This window comes from Biomphalaria glabrata, chromosome 8 (assembly GCF_947242115.1).
Source record: "Biomphalaria glabrata chromosome 8, xgBioGlab47.1, whole genome shotgun sequence".
Lineage (NCBI taxonomy): Eukaryota > Metazoa > Mollusca > Gastropoda > Planorbidae > Biomphalaria > Biomphalaria glabrata.
The window spans coordinates 4,905,776-4,919,720 of NC_074718.1; the positions used below are offsets into that span (position 1 = coordinate 4,905,776).

The 13,945-nt window shown below is 32.6% G+C and overlaps 1 protein-coding gene across 3 annotated transcripts in view; it reads right to left on the reverse strand.

The window, feature by feature from the left end:
- LOC106057329 (bridge-like lipid transfer protein family member 1) overlaps window positions 1-12,036 on the reverse strand; it is a 108,482-nt gene extending 96,446 nt beyond the window's left edge. For 2 of the 3 annotated variants that reach the window (XM_056037266.1, XM_056037264.1), the window contains exons 1-13: window positions 11,929-12,036; window positions 11,057-11,187; window positions 8,973-9,098; window positions 8,679-8,842; window positions 7,598-7,741; window positions 6,662-6,827; window positions 6,453-6,510; window positions 5,086-5,279; window positions 3,688-3,767; window positions 3,415-3,556; window positions 2,436-2,592; window positions 1,271-1,441; window positions 305-422 (exon numbers count right to left, since the gene is read on the reverse strand). In XM_056037266.1, the coding sequence (XP_055893241.1) occupies window positions 305-422; window positions 1,271-1,441; window positions 2,436-2,592; window positions 3,415-3,556; window positions 3,688-3,767; window positions 5,086-5,279; window positions 6,453-6,510; window positions 6,662-6,827; window positions 7,598-7,741; window positions 8,679-8,842; window positions 8,973-9,010 (1,432 nt within the window). In that variant the 5' untranslated portion in view covers window positions 9,011-9,098; window positions 11,057-11,187; window positions 11,929-12,036. Of the gene's footprint in view, window positions 1-304; window positions 423-1,270; window positions 1,442-2,435; window positions 2,593-3,414; window positions 3,557-3,687; window positions 3,768-5,085; window positions 5,280-6,452; window positions 6,511-6,661; window positions 6,828-7,597; window positions 7,742-8,678; window positions 8,843-8,972; window positions 9,099-11,056; window positions 11,188-11,738; window positions 11,762-11,928 lie in introns of those variants that run through there. The other variant, XM_056037265.1, reaches the window with a different exon arrangement.
- Between the last annotated feature and the right edge of the window lie 1,909 nt (window positions 12,037-13,945).

Here is a 13,945-nt window from a genome sequence, read left to right on the forward strand (position 1 = left end):
ACCCAAAACCTTTAAACTAATGCAAAGCCTACAGTTTAAACAATGATAATTAGAACATATTTAAAAGCTTTTTGATCATGATTTTGGGAATAATTCTAATATAGTGGTAAATTGTAGGTTCCTTCATATGAACATAAAAACATTAACTGAATGTTCCATTAATACTTTCAAAAAAAATAAAAGTTACATTGATGATAAGAAGATCAAATGGAGATATGCTCCAATCCTAAATATCCTAAATAAATATTTATGCTTTATTTATAAACATAAACATTTATCGTTTTTAACATTAAAATTGAAATACCTGAGAAAAACTGTTTCAGGTCATAGATCAGATAAACTAAAGCTTTACAAGCGGTAAAGTCACAACACCAATCTTGACAGGCGTTCCATTCTCTGGGGTATTTAGCAGTCACATCAAACTGAAAAGTATTTTGTTTGTGAGACAGGGGAACACAGGCTAATAAACTGCATATAAAAATAAATCTCTACTAAGCAATCATATAATTCTGGAAAAAAGCTACAAGAGCTTGTACATTTGTAATGACAGAAAATGTCCAAAACAAAATGAGTGGTTCATAAAACTGAGGACTTCATCTTGAAACCTTACAGCCTACAGTCAATGTATGCTTGTGTGTGTAGAAAAATATATAAGCACAACTTTATCAATTCTATGCTAGCGGTTTATAAAATAGAAAAATTATTTTTATTTGTATGCAATAAATGTTATTGCAATAAAAGGCTGGACTGAGTTAAAGCTATATATAGCAAGCTATATTCAAAAGGAGAAATTTTAGAATTTTAATGCACTATATTTTATTTCACTTTTTTTTTCTTATTTTGTCAATACTCTTAAGAGGAAAAATAAAGTTCACCATTTTCAGCAGCTCAGAATTGTATAAATCTTGGGAATTAGATATTTTGAAATTGAAATCTGGGAAATAATCTTATAGTTTGAAGTGTATCTGCACTATTTAACTCCTTTCATGCCATTCTAGTATAAACTCATACAAGTAAGTCAACAAAGGGCTCCAATTACAAATAAAAACAACTAGTAAAGAAACTAAAATTTTTTTTTTTAAATAGTCTTTTTAGGCTTTTAATTAGAGCCAACACTTCATCACTTATCTTAACTTAATGAAAGAGTATACTTAGGCTTTTAATTAGAGCCAACACTTCATCACTTAACTTAATGAAAGAGTATACTTAGGCTTTTAATTAGAGCTAACACTTCATCACCTATCTGAATTTAATGAAAGCGTATACTTACTTCCAGTGTCTCACACTCCAGCAGAGATCTGAAGGGCATACTCGTTGTGGCATCAACCAGCATCAGCTGACCTTTCACCTTTGTCATGTAGCCATCATCCTCTATAATGTAGGGAACAGTCACTTCAATATAGGAACCTTTGCCAGCATTCATGTGTAGAGCATGTGTTATCTGTGAGATGGAACATTACAAAAATGTAGATCATCTCCATAAACAAATAAATAAATCTAATCAACTGAAAGTTCAAAGTTCAAGGAAGCTGTTAAGTCAGATAGTCAACTAGCAGCTAATAATCCTTGTTCAGCATACTAATACTTTGTTGGGAGGCACGGTGGCTGAGTGGTAAAGTGCTTGGCTTCTGAACCGAAAGTCCCTTGTTGGAATTTCTTTATGATACCAATGAGTCCACCCAGCTCTAATGGGTACCTCACATTAGTAGTGAAAAGTAAAAACAGTTGGTTGTTGTGCTAGCCACACGATGCTTTCACTAACCATATGCCATAGAAATAGATGACCTTTACATCATCTGCTTAATAGATCACAAAATCTGAAAGGGGAACTTTACTTTTTGTAAGGGGTACTTCTTGGACCTGCCAAGTAAGCTTTTTAACTGAAAAGGAATATCAGCTGAAATAAAAATTTTCCAATCTATGATGTAAGCACGGGTGCACATCGGTACGTCTGCTCTGAAATGCGCAAAACATAGCAGACAGCTAGAAAGGTACAATACTACAAGTCAGTGCTGTCTTTAAATAAGGTTTCTTAAGCACAAATTTTCTCCTTTTCTGTTGATTATTATATCCTCAATATGCTTTAAAATGGATCTCTTCATATTTTGGGTATAGATAAGTACTTTTTATCAAATGTTTAGTCAAGCAATCTGCTGTTTACCTGCTAACCCTAACAAAATATAAGATGGGGTCCAAAAAAAAAAGCATTCACAATTTCTCTGATAGAAACAGAATGGACCCCATAGCCAAAAATAATATTTAAGTTCTCAACACTTAACCAATGTCTTAAATTGATACTTAACCCTAACAAGATATAAAATGAGGTCCAAAAAAACATTCACAATTTCTCTGAAATGAAACAGAATGGACCCCATAGCAAAAAAAATAATATTTAAGTTCTCAACACTTATCCGATGTCTTAAATTGATACTTACAGAGTTTTTAGTAAAGAGAATGTCAATTGCAGATATGGCATTGATGGTCATTTTGACCTCCAGAGACTTAAACTGACGCTTCTCTCCAGGCTGAGCTCTCTTGGTGGGCAGCAGTGATTGATAGTCAGGAGGGAAAAAGAATGACCAGATCAACTCTCTGTAATAATGAACACATGTTAAGTAGCTTAGAGTCTATTCACAAAATTTTAAAACCAAAATACACAATAAGAACACACATTTTGTTTTGGTAATAATTACTAACAAAAAAGCTATGGTATACTAGAAAGTAATTTTTTCAAAAATTCCTCTTTATTGATCAGATTTATAATTTTTAAAATAATAATTGTATATTGTTATAACCCTATTCGCGACGCAAAAGGGTTAACTGTGTGTGATCGGCTGACGTATTACAGGCCAGTAATACAGTTTAGTGTGCTATATTGAAAGACAAGGGACAGTACTGGCATGAACTTTGCACGTGAATAGCGCCTGTGTTATGGTCATCTGATCATAGGCCTGCGCAGACCAGAGACACAGTGTGTAAGAAAGCGGCAGTTCAAGACCGGAGAGCGTTGAGACCGGGACTGTTAGTCGGCCATGAAGTCGGTCCTGGTGCAGTCCTTCAGTGAAACGTACGAGTCCAGGAAGAGACAGTAGAGTTTATTAGTTTAGTTCGGTGATGTACAGTCTAATGTTGTAGCAGTTGATTGTGTTGCCAATTGTGTCGTATTGACTGTTTGATTTGACCCTTATTAAAGTACCAGATTATTTGGAGCCTTGTTGTCAAGTTCTTGATGTGTTGATGTGTTGTGTTGTGTTTAGCAGTGTTTACAGAAGGCCTAATTAGGAGAGAGAAGCATAACAATATGAAAGATAGATTTTGTGGTAGTTACTCATTAACTAAGTCAACAACAAAAAAAAAAAAAAAAAAAGAAAGACATAGTACTAGACCAAGTTAGCATGCCCACATGATTCTCACCTTTGTCGATCAACCCAAGGGCCGTAGTTGAAGTCTGTATTTTTACCACACTTTATGTCAACACCAATGCAAGGGAATGTTCTTTTAACAAGCACCTCACCATCCGCCATTTGAATCTGTTCCAGCTCATGTTGAACTATTCCTGTTAAAAGGAACAAATGCTTGAACAAAAATATTCAAACCAAGTTAAAATGCTGTGTTGTATAAAGGACTAAGCTATTGTCTTTAGAACCAAGAAAGACGCCCACAAAGTCTTTCTAAACTATCAATTACCTGGCTCATCCTGATAGTAATAAATCTCAACATGATTAGACAACATCACAACAAAACCTTCTCCCATGAAACGTGGAGGTCTGAGGAGAAAATAAAGTGTTCTCAAGTTATACAAATGGTTGCTAAGCAAAAAAAAGAGTTCATATTTAATATATGATCAAAAAGATTTATGGATCCATTATAATACATTCGGTGAGGAGGCGCAGTGGCTGAGTGGTAAAATGGTTGGCTTCTGAACCAGGGGTCCTAGGTTCCAATCCTAATGAAGACTGGGATTTTTTTTTTCTGATCTTTAGGGCGCCACTGAGTCCACCAAGCTCAAATGGGTACAGGACATAAGTTGAGGAAAAGTAAATTGATAAGTCATTGTGCTGACCACATGACATCCTAGTTAATCGTGAGGCTCAGAAACAGATGACCTTTACATATATGCCCAATAAATCTCAAGGTCTGAAAGGGGAACTTTTACCTTTTTCTTTACACTAGGAGAAGAAATCAACAAGAGTTTATCTAGATGCATGTCCACACTTAGACATACATACTGAAGAAGCTCTACATACTGTGAATCAATGAAAGCTAACATATTCAGACACACCATTAGAAGAGATAACTTCATCAGCTGAGATAATCCTTAAGAGTACAGTAACAGAAGCATGCAAACAGGGTCAGAATTTGGTTGGATAAAGTGAAGTGGATTACTAATGCGGATAGCTTGTGTCCAGGAGGAATAAAGAGCTTTGATAGTATAGACTCCCACACTCACCCAACACATACACACAATGCAAGTGATGGGTTCAATGAAGATGAAGATGAATAATTCTTTAGGTTTATTTGTTTTGAGTTTTTGGTGTTTTCTTGCTTTTGTTAATCAAACTAGTCTTCTTCTTCTAGCCAGATTTTTGCAGCTGAGCTGTAAGCTTTTTTGCAGACTGTGCCAAGGAAAACTAGTGTGCTGTTCTCTTCCGTTGTTCAGCACTGCTGTACAGGGTGCTGGTTATGTTGGGCTGTAGTGGTAGTAGGGTCTGCCTAAGGTGGATTAAGAAGGGGAAATCAAAGAGGATAAGGTTTACAGTTTCATAAGGGTGGGTGCAGTGTCTACAAAGGGGTAGGTTAGTGGGATGTATTTTGTTAAGATGGTAATTTAACAGAGGTGTGTGTCCTGTTTTTAGTTGAAAGATTGTACATTGCTCTTTGCAGGTGAGGGAGTTAATACTGTCCAGTTTGTTTGGTATGGTCATTTCGTTGTACAATAAAACTAGTAAAATTTTATTTTGTAATTGTAAGCATAGGTTACTGTATAATTAGCATTTAGTGCATATCCTGCACACAGGTTACTAATTACTGATGCCCTAGTTGCTTATCATGCCAGCAGAGTTAATTACATATGTCATAACTTACTCATCCTGAACAGGTCCATTGTATTTGGGACTTGGCACCAGCATGATCCTAGTGTTCTCTAAGTCACATTTTAAGATGTGCATAAACTTATCAAAAACTGTAGACGCTGGCTTGGTGGTGTACACCATATTGCACTTATCAAACTTCAACAGACAACTGTAAGGCATCAAATAATTCCCAAACACCCAGCGCCCCTGCAGACAAGAAATCAATTGAAAATTGAATGGAAATATAGTTTCAACTCTCATCTGTCACAAAATGATGATGTATAATTGTGAGGTAATTATAACTGTGCCTAATAAGATATCAAAAGAAAGTCAATCATTTTATAAGGCCAATGAAGTGAAATTTCTAAGCCGATGACTATCTGAAAGGTAATGTGGCTGTGAGGTTAAGCGCTTGGCTTCTGAATCGGGGGTCCCAGGTTCTAATCCTGGGATCTTTGGGCACCTCTGAGTTCTTCCATCTTTAATAGGTATCCGACATTAATCGTGGAAAAGTAAGGTGGCTGGTCGTTGTGCTGACCACATGACATGCTCGTTAACCATGGTCCACAGAAACGATGACCTTTACATTATCTGCCCTACAGCGCTCAAGAGCTCTGAAGAAGGAACTGAATCAAAATTTTAAAAAATGACTATCTGCCTATTACTTCATTTGAGTCATGCCCTGTATCTGTTTTAAGCTAGATGGGCCAGGTACTTTATTACCCAAAAACATTTGCATAAATCTTGATCTCCACCTAGACTCAAACTCTTAGCCTCAAAGTTTTTTTTAAGTTCAAGCTGCATCACTTGACTATAGATTAACAAATTATTTTAAGAACTGGTGCTTTAAAAGGGGAAAGATTTCACATCTATTAAAAGCATCCCTGATCTGAAGTTTCATAAATGATAAGAAAATCTAATTTTCTATGTACCAAAGGTAACTGATAGATCCAATTTCTGTTTTAATAATTATATTTGGGGCAAGGGTAAGTGGGTCTGATTACACTTGATTTTCCTTAGCTCTGAGTTTCAGGCTTATCTGCCTTCCTCACATTTATTATTTTCGCTACAAAGTAAGAAATTCCAAAACTGGCTTTTTCAAACTAAAAGAATTAATGTTGAGCTAACTTCTCCAAAGAAAAAATTCCAAATTCTTTAAAGAAAACCTTTATTGTAAATTAAGAATAATGTCAGGTATCCATTAGATCTGAGAGGCCCCCTAAAGATCCAGAAATTAAAAATCCCAGTATTCACCAGGATTCAAACCTGGAACCCCGGATCAGAAGCCAAGTACTTTACCACTTAGCCATCATGCTTCCAATAAGACATTAGCTTACAAATAATTAAACTTAAAAGGTAGTGTCAATGAATACAACTTACAGAGGATATTTCTATTTTTGTGACTGGAATCAAATCTCTCCAATGTATGTCTTTAAATCTGAAATTTAAAATACATTAAATGAAAATATTCATTTATGAAACTTGTACTTGGACTCTATTTCAACCTAAACATAGCCAAATGAGAAGAATGATTTCAGCTGAATATTTCCATGTAGCAAACTTGAGCCAAGTTGATACAAATAACAAACCTTCCTTTAGCCTTGCTTGTGTCAGGTGGTGGGGAAGTCTGACTAATGTCATCAGTTTCTCCTCTAAAAATTCTTTCTAACCGTTCATAAACTTTGGATTTATTGTACACATGAAATTCAAAGCCCTCCAAAAACAGGGACATCCTTGTCTCCATGTGTGATAAATCTGTAAGAGCAGAATGTTCACAAGTCAAAACGCATACAGGTACTCTACCATGAGATAGCTTTATATATGCATTGCACACAGGCTTGGCAAGAAGTCTGCTTTGAAATTACAAGGTAGGAAAAAAAAATATGCCTAGAGGTTATATGATTATATTATTAATATAAAACATTTTTCAAGCCACTTAAAAAGACCAAAAAAAAATTGATTTTTAAACTTTGGTAATAGTGATGAGAATTGGAAAAGTGAAGAGCCCTTACCTAATAATCATAAAGCTAAATAAATGTTTAACAAAGGCATTTTATAGCCATCTAAACAGATTTTACTTTTCACCACAAATTCAAGTACTAATTGAAGCTATTTAGATTCAGAGATGCACTACCAAATGCAAAAAGGAAAGTAAAAATCTGTAATCTCCATTTAGGATTCTTTCAAGAATTTCAGTTTGCATCCTATAACTTTGACTTTTACTAAATTATTATAACTTTTCTAACTATTCATTCATTAAGATCTCTCATAATAAAACAGAACAGCCATGTGTATTTTCCTAATAAAACAAAACAGCCATATGTATTTGCATACTAAAACAGAACAGCCATGTGTATTTTTGTAATAAAACAGAATAGCCATGTGTATTTTTCCTAATAAAACAGAACAGCCATGTATATTTTAATACTAACTAACATTACATTTAAATAACAAAATTTGGTTATACAGATGCCAATGATTTAAAACAAAACAAAAGTGCTACTCTATTCACTAGTACTAACTACCTTCAGTAAGTTCTTTGTAGACATAAGGTCTCCACCACCTGAAGATGAGCCACCCGTACTGCACTCTGATAGAAAAGTCTTCCGTCACTAGATGCACATCTCTAAACATAACTTTACCCGACAGTAAAGAAAAGGAAAATGAACCTGAAAAGTATAAATAGTTTATTAGTACCCAGATCACTGATCCATGTTTGTTTATTTCCCTCAAAGGGAAGGGTAAATTAACATAATCAATGTAAAGGTAAGGGCTTGTAGAGTACCTGGTTATGGTAACTTAGTAAATATATACTATACACATAGCACATTTTAATGTCAAACATATAGTTTAATTTTGTTGCCAGGGTTATGAATACAGTTGAATCTGGTTAATCAGACCAGCTGGTAATTAGGACCAAAGTAATCCCATCCTACTAGAGTCAACTGTATTATTAAAGAGGACACATAAAAGCTCCTTGATCTGGATCTGTATGGAAATATACATGCATTAGGCACAAGTGGAGGGTATTTTAATAAGGACTCTAAAAAGGGGGGACTGACTCATTCAAACAAAAGTTAAATGTTGATTACATCAAAATAAGAAAAAACAAAATTCAGTCTTCGTTTTTTTAATTTCATTTTGTTAATAAGAATTCAGCTTTTGGTAAGTTCTATATTATTCTTAGGCCATGATTCTTTGTATTATCTTGATAGTAAAAAGAATGCCAGAAGGTCGACTTCCACAAGACATTCTGTATGGCAAACTAAAGGAAGGCAGGAAAACCACTAGTCGCCAACTTTTACGGTATATGGATGTATTCAAATGTGACATGAAGCTCTTCAAAATCAACACTAGCAGCTGGGAAAAGTGATACAGGATAGATCCACATGTAGAGCGAGCATAAAGGAAGGGTCCTGGATTGCAGATGCCATAGTAGAAAATGGGTGAAAATGCAACTGCGCCTGGTGATTACATATGCCCAACCTGTGACTATCAAAAATTGGCCTCTTTAGTCACACAAGAAGTTGCAAAGGGAAAAGATTGTCTCTCAAGAGGTAAAATGCCACAGAGATTAAAATAAAATGGTGACTAAGGATAACTTGCCTAGTTTAATGTGTCCATATCTAGCTAGTTTGTTGATGATTGCTGTGATAATCAGACCTAATACTCGACTATTATAGTATGTCAGATAAATAGTCCATGCATAGGCTGCAACAATGGCAATCAGCATAAAGTAGCCAGATGACTCAGGAAGCTCTTTCTCCAACCTGTTTCAAAATTTGAACACTTATTTTAGCATCACAGGAAAATATATCTAAGGATTAATTAATTGTTTTAAAACAATTATAACAAATATAAAAAAACAATTAGACATAAATCATTGTAAACTATATGTACCTTGTAAGGATGGACTCATTGCTTGATGTTTTCATCATTTTTGCAGACTTCTTTAACTGCCAATGATGTTTGAATTTAAATTATACCCATTTTTACTAGAATCTGTACTCACTATTTTATTCAAATCTGTGAAAATTATAAAATACAATTTTTTTCAATTATTATGTTTCCTGCATATGTGAAGAAAATAGTAACGGAAGTAATCTGAAACAAAACATATGTTTTCCTACTTTCTAAGCTTCTGAAATGCATTTTTTTTGCATCTACGAAGCTCTTTCCCTCATAAATAGTTAGTAAAACCCAGGTCAAATAAAGCTGAAGTAAGAAGGGGTGGAATGGGCCAATATTGAAGCATTTTTATGTAGAAATGCATTCTCCTGGCCAAATTAAGGATGCAACACTGGTTAATACTTTAATGTGAGGGACATTCAAAGTGCATAGATATAGCCCACTTACATCTGTAATGGGTGTTATCATGGTAAAATGATCTTAGTGTTAAGATGTCTTGTGGCTGACCTTTTTGTTTTTTTGTTTTGCGAAAAATGGCAAAAAAAGACCTTGCTTGTTAACTGTTGGCTATAGAAACATATGACTTTAACATCATCTGCCCTATAGATCACAAGAGGGACTTTTTTTTAAGACTTCTATAAGATAAAAACTTTTATCAGAATGTTTCACTAGATTTTTTATGTGCTATGAAAATGTTGGTCAAAATGTTTCACTTTAATTTTAAAAGCTAATATATCCTTATTAATGTTTTACTAGTCTTTTATGCCGCTTAGAAAAGTTTGATCAGAATGTTTCACTAGACTAGGTCATTGTTCTGGCCATATGACACCCTGCTTGTTAACTGTTGGCCATAGAAACAGATGACTTTAACATTATCTGCCCTATAGTTCACAAGATCTGAAAGAGAATCTTTTTTTTTTTAGATTTCTATAAAATAAGCAGTTTTATTAGAATATTTATATTTGTATGTTTTATGCAAAGCTTTGTCAAAATGTTTCTCTTGTTTCTTATAAGCTGTAAAAAGTTTTATCATAATATTTCAATTGTATTCTATGCACTTGGCAATGTTTGATCAGAAATTTTCACTACACTCCTTTGTGCTTTACAAAATTTGATAATGTTTCACTAGTGTTATGGAGTGGGGGGGTGTTTCTATGGTGACAATGGGAAAAGGTTAGCGATTGGTTGTGAATGATGCAACATAGTTGGCATTGTCATCATTTGGTCTAAGTTAGAGGAGACGACTCCGGAAATTGAGACTGAAAGGTTGTGCTATTGCAATGAGTTAGATTTTGTTTAAAAATATTATTTCTCAAGTCTACTACATATATTTCATTTTATCACAAGTTGATTTTGCCTGTATATAAATAAAGTTATATTTAGCATTGTTCACCAGAAAATTATCAAGTTATTTGAGATTTCATTAGTTATGATATATTACCCCTACAATGGTTTAGTTATCTACCAGCAGTTTGGTGCTACACGTCACCGACCAGCAACAACAACTAGACATTTATGCACTTTACAAAGATTAATAAGAATTTTCCACTAGACATATATATATGCGCTAAACAAAAGTTTTATCAAAATGTTTTACTAGTCTTCTATTTAATATAGTTTGATTAGAATGTTTCACTAGACATCTATGAACATATCAATGTTTAATCAGAATTTTTCACTAGACTCCTATGCAACTTACAAAGTTTGATCAGAATTTTAAACTAGATGTATACGCACTTAACGAAGTTTAACCCTTACCAGTTCTTAATATTTTTTAATGAGTTGGCAGCCTGGTCTGAATTAAATTCTAGCTGATTCATAGCATTTTACAAGTAAAGCAGAAAAAAACAAATCCAGTTAATTTTTATGCAATATTTTATTTAATAACAAAGTTTGATTAGAATGTTTGACAAGATTTTTTTTTTTATGTACAAAATGCAGTTCACCCTGACCAATTCTTTCTTTCTTTATTTTCTTCTATCAATTCCAAGGCTTTAAGTTTAAATATAGATCTAATATCTATGTTACTATTTTGTTAGTATGTTAAATAGATCAAATTATGCCTACACACTTACAAGCTGCTCTTTCCTCAGGGCCCATCAGTTTCTCATGAGTGCAGCGTCCATCAGTTGACCACCATTGTTGTTACCAAGAAATATCAAGTTCAGGCACCATACATGGCTCTCATACATAAACCCCTCACCGCCTTTGTAGAAAGAACTAGATCTAGATCATAGACATCTATCTATATCTAATTCGAAGAAACTAATAGTAGTCTAATTAGATCTAGATAGTATTATAATTAGTCAAGACTTCTTATCTTATAATTCTTAGAAAATGCAGACAGTACTTCAAAGAAGAAGATGATTACGCGTGTTCCTAGACTCTAGTAGTACTCAAGAGTAAAATAGTATAATAGAGAATTCTCTTCTAAACTCTAGACTCTTGGACTCTATCTGAGTTATGAGTATGAGTACTATGAGTATCTGAGTATGTCTCTAAGTCTACCTATAGAGTGGCTATAGCCTATACTCCTATACTATAGATCTACTAGCTTGGCCTAGGCCGAGGCTATCTAGTTAAAGTATAGTATAGTCTTTTTTAAATTAATAAAATTAATTCAATTAATTGTAATTGTTACAACTTAAATTCACATTGTAACTTATTGTTATGATTGTAATTCAAGTAATGTAAGTTTAAAGTTACACAGATAAAATCATAAATGAGTTAAGAATCATTAAGAATGTAAAGACTAACTCTAGATAGTAGAGTCTCAGACTGAGTCTAGATAGACCTAGAAATAGTAGAAAATACGGAAATACACTTAAATTAAATGAGACACAGACAGAGACGATTAAGACGACTAGAGTAGAGTAGTAGACTCTAGACTAGACATTAAGTAGAAGTCTAAAATCTAAAAGTAAAAGATCTAGAATATCATTTTGACCATTCAGATATAATAATAGGTTAAACTGGTTCAAAGATTTGATAGATTAGAATGTTGTCTAGATCTAGAAGATCTAGATATCTATCATTTGTCTTAAATCTATGAATTCCCTTTAGTCACTTTAGTTAGGTAGTTCGATAAAAAATTCAAACTCACAATATACTAATAAAACCTATATGGTTGAATAGGGATTGAAAAAATATTTCCAACCATATTAAATTTATCATTGTATGACAAGTGGAAGGGGAGATATTAATTTTTATTTGAGAGGGGGAAAGTCTTGATTTTTTAGATCCATGTCATTTCTGTTCACTACCGGAAGTTGAATCAAACTGGGAAATAGGTCAAGAGTATTTTTTTGTTTGTGCTGCCAATTTATCTAATTTTGTGACAAGAATGATCCTCAATTTTTTTCTAATTTTGTTTTGAGTTTCTCTTTATTGCATGTAACATTGAATCAATTTTGAATGTATTGATAGGATTAATAATTATTATTTAAAGAAATATAAGTGTACTCTTAATGAATATATAGTAAAACACTATTTGTAATTGAAAAGTACTTATGTTTGTTAAAAATTCATTTTGAAAGATTTAAATCTTGAAAGAGAATTTTTTTTTTATTTAAGTGTCTGGTATCTATACTTTTAAAGTATGAATTAATTATTATGCTGAAAATATTATTTAAAAAATTGAAAAGTAATGCTTTGATTTTAAGTAATTTTTGAAGAATGAAGTAAATAATTTTTAAATCTATATCAAATCTGCAACACAAGTTAATGAAGAACATAATTAATATTATGAAAAGAATAGATGCATTCTAAATATTAATACCTAATGCATGATTTTATATAAGAAAAATGTCTAGATATTCTATTTTATGGGTTGATTATTAATCAAAATAGATTTTTTTTATTGCAACAAATGTTTGTTGTTGTTTTTTTGGAAATAAAATAGCATATTTACAATCATAACAGACATCAGCAAATCAATCAAATAAAATTAAAATACATTTAAGGAAATGTAAAATATTATCACAATTAAAGAATAATTATAATCTCAGCATCATCCATAATTTTTCTAATAGGCTATGGGTAATCTCACAGATTCTTAGATTATTTGCTGTTGTAAACAATATATTTTCTTTAAGAATAGGCACTCCAACATCTTTCAAAGCAGCTTTTATTTCATTTGCCATTTCATTTCTTGCTCATCTGTCCACACTAAATTAATTAATCCATAATAATTTCCCCACATCTTTTTCTTGGTAAACAAAAAGAAAATTTATCTCTTGCTCATCTCTTTTTTAGTGCAATAATAATTTCCCCACATCTTTTTCTTGGTAAACAAAAAGAAAATTTATGTCTTGCTCATTTCTTTTTTAGTGCAAAGATAATGCAAGCGTTGTTGCCATTGACTTTTGTCTTACCATCTAAAAATAGCCATTTTAGCATTTGGTGCTTTTCATGATAATAAATTAAAAAACCTAAGATTCTTTCAGCCCAAGTATTGTGGTGAAGCACATTTTTTTATACATACTAATGGGCCTGATAAATCCCTTTGTAATGAGAAACTCATTAATATGCCCAGTGTAGACTGAGGTATAGTTTGATTTAAAAATTGAGTGGAGTTTACTAACAGTAGAGATATCATGATTTGATAATTAATTTAGAGGACAACTAAAAGCATTAATCTGAGAGTTAAATAGAAACTCTGGTGCATCTAGCAATTTTTAATGCAGTGTAAAGTGTCCTTGATGTTTCACCTAAATGTGAAAAACAAACCTTAGTATTGCCTTTAATAATGTAATTCAATTTCTTATATTTTTGTATTTAACAATAATAGCTATATAATATTTTAATCAAAAAATCTTAAAATTAATAGTAATAAAATATAATAATAATAATAGTAAAAAAAAATTATAGTGAAATAATAATAACCTAACTAGAGTAGTTGATAATTATATGATGCAAACAAAGCTTAAATTCTATGAACATTACAAATGACTAGTGGTACAAAC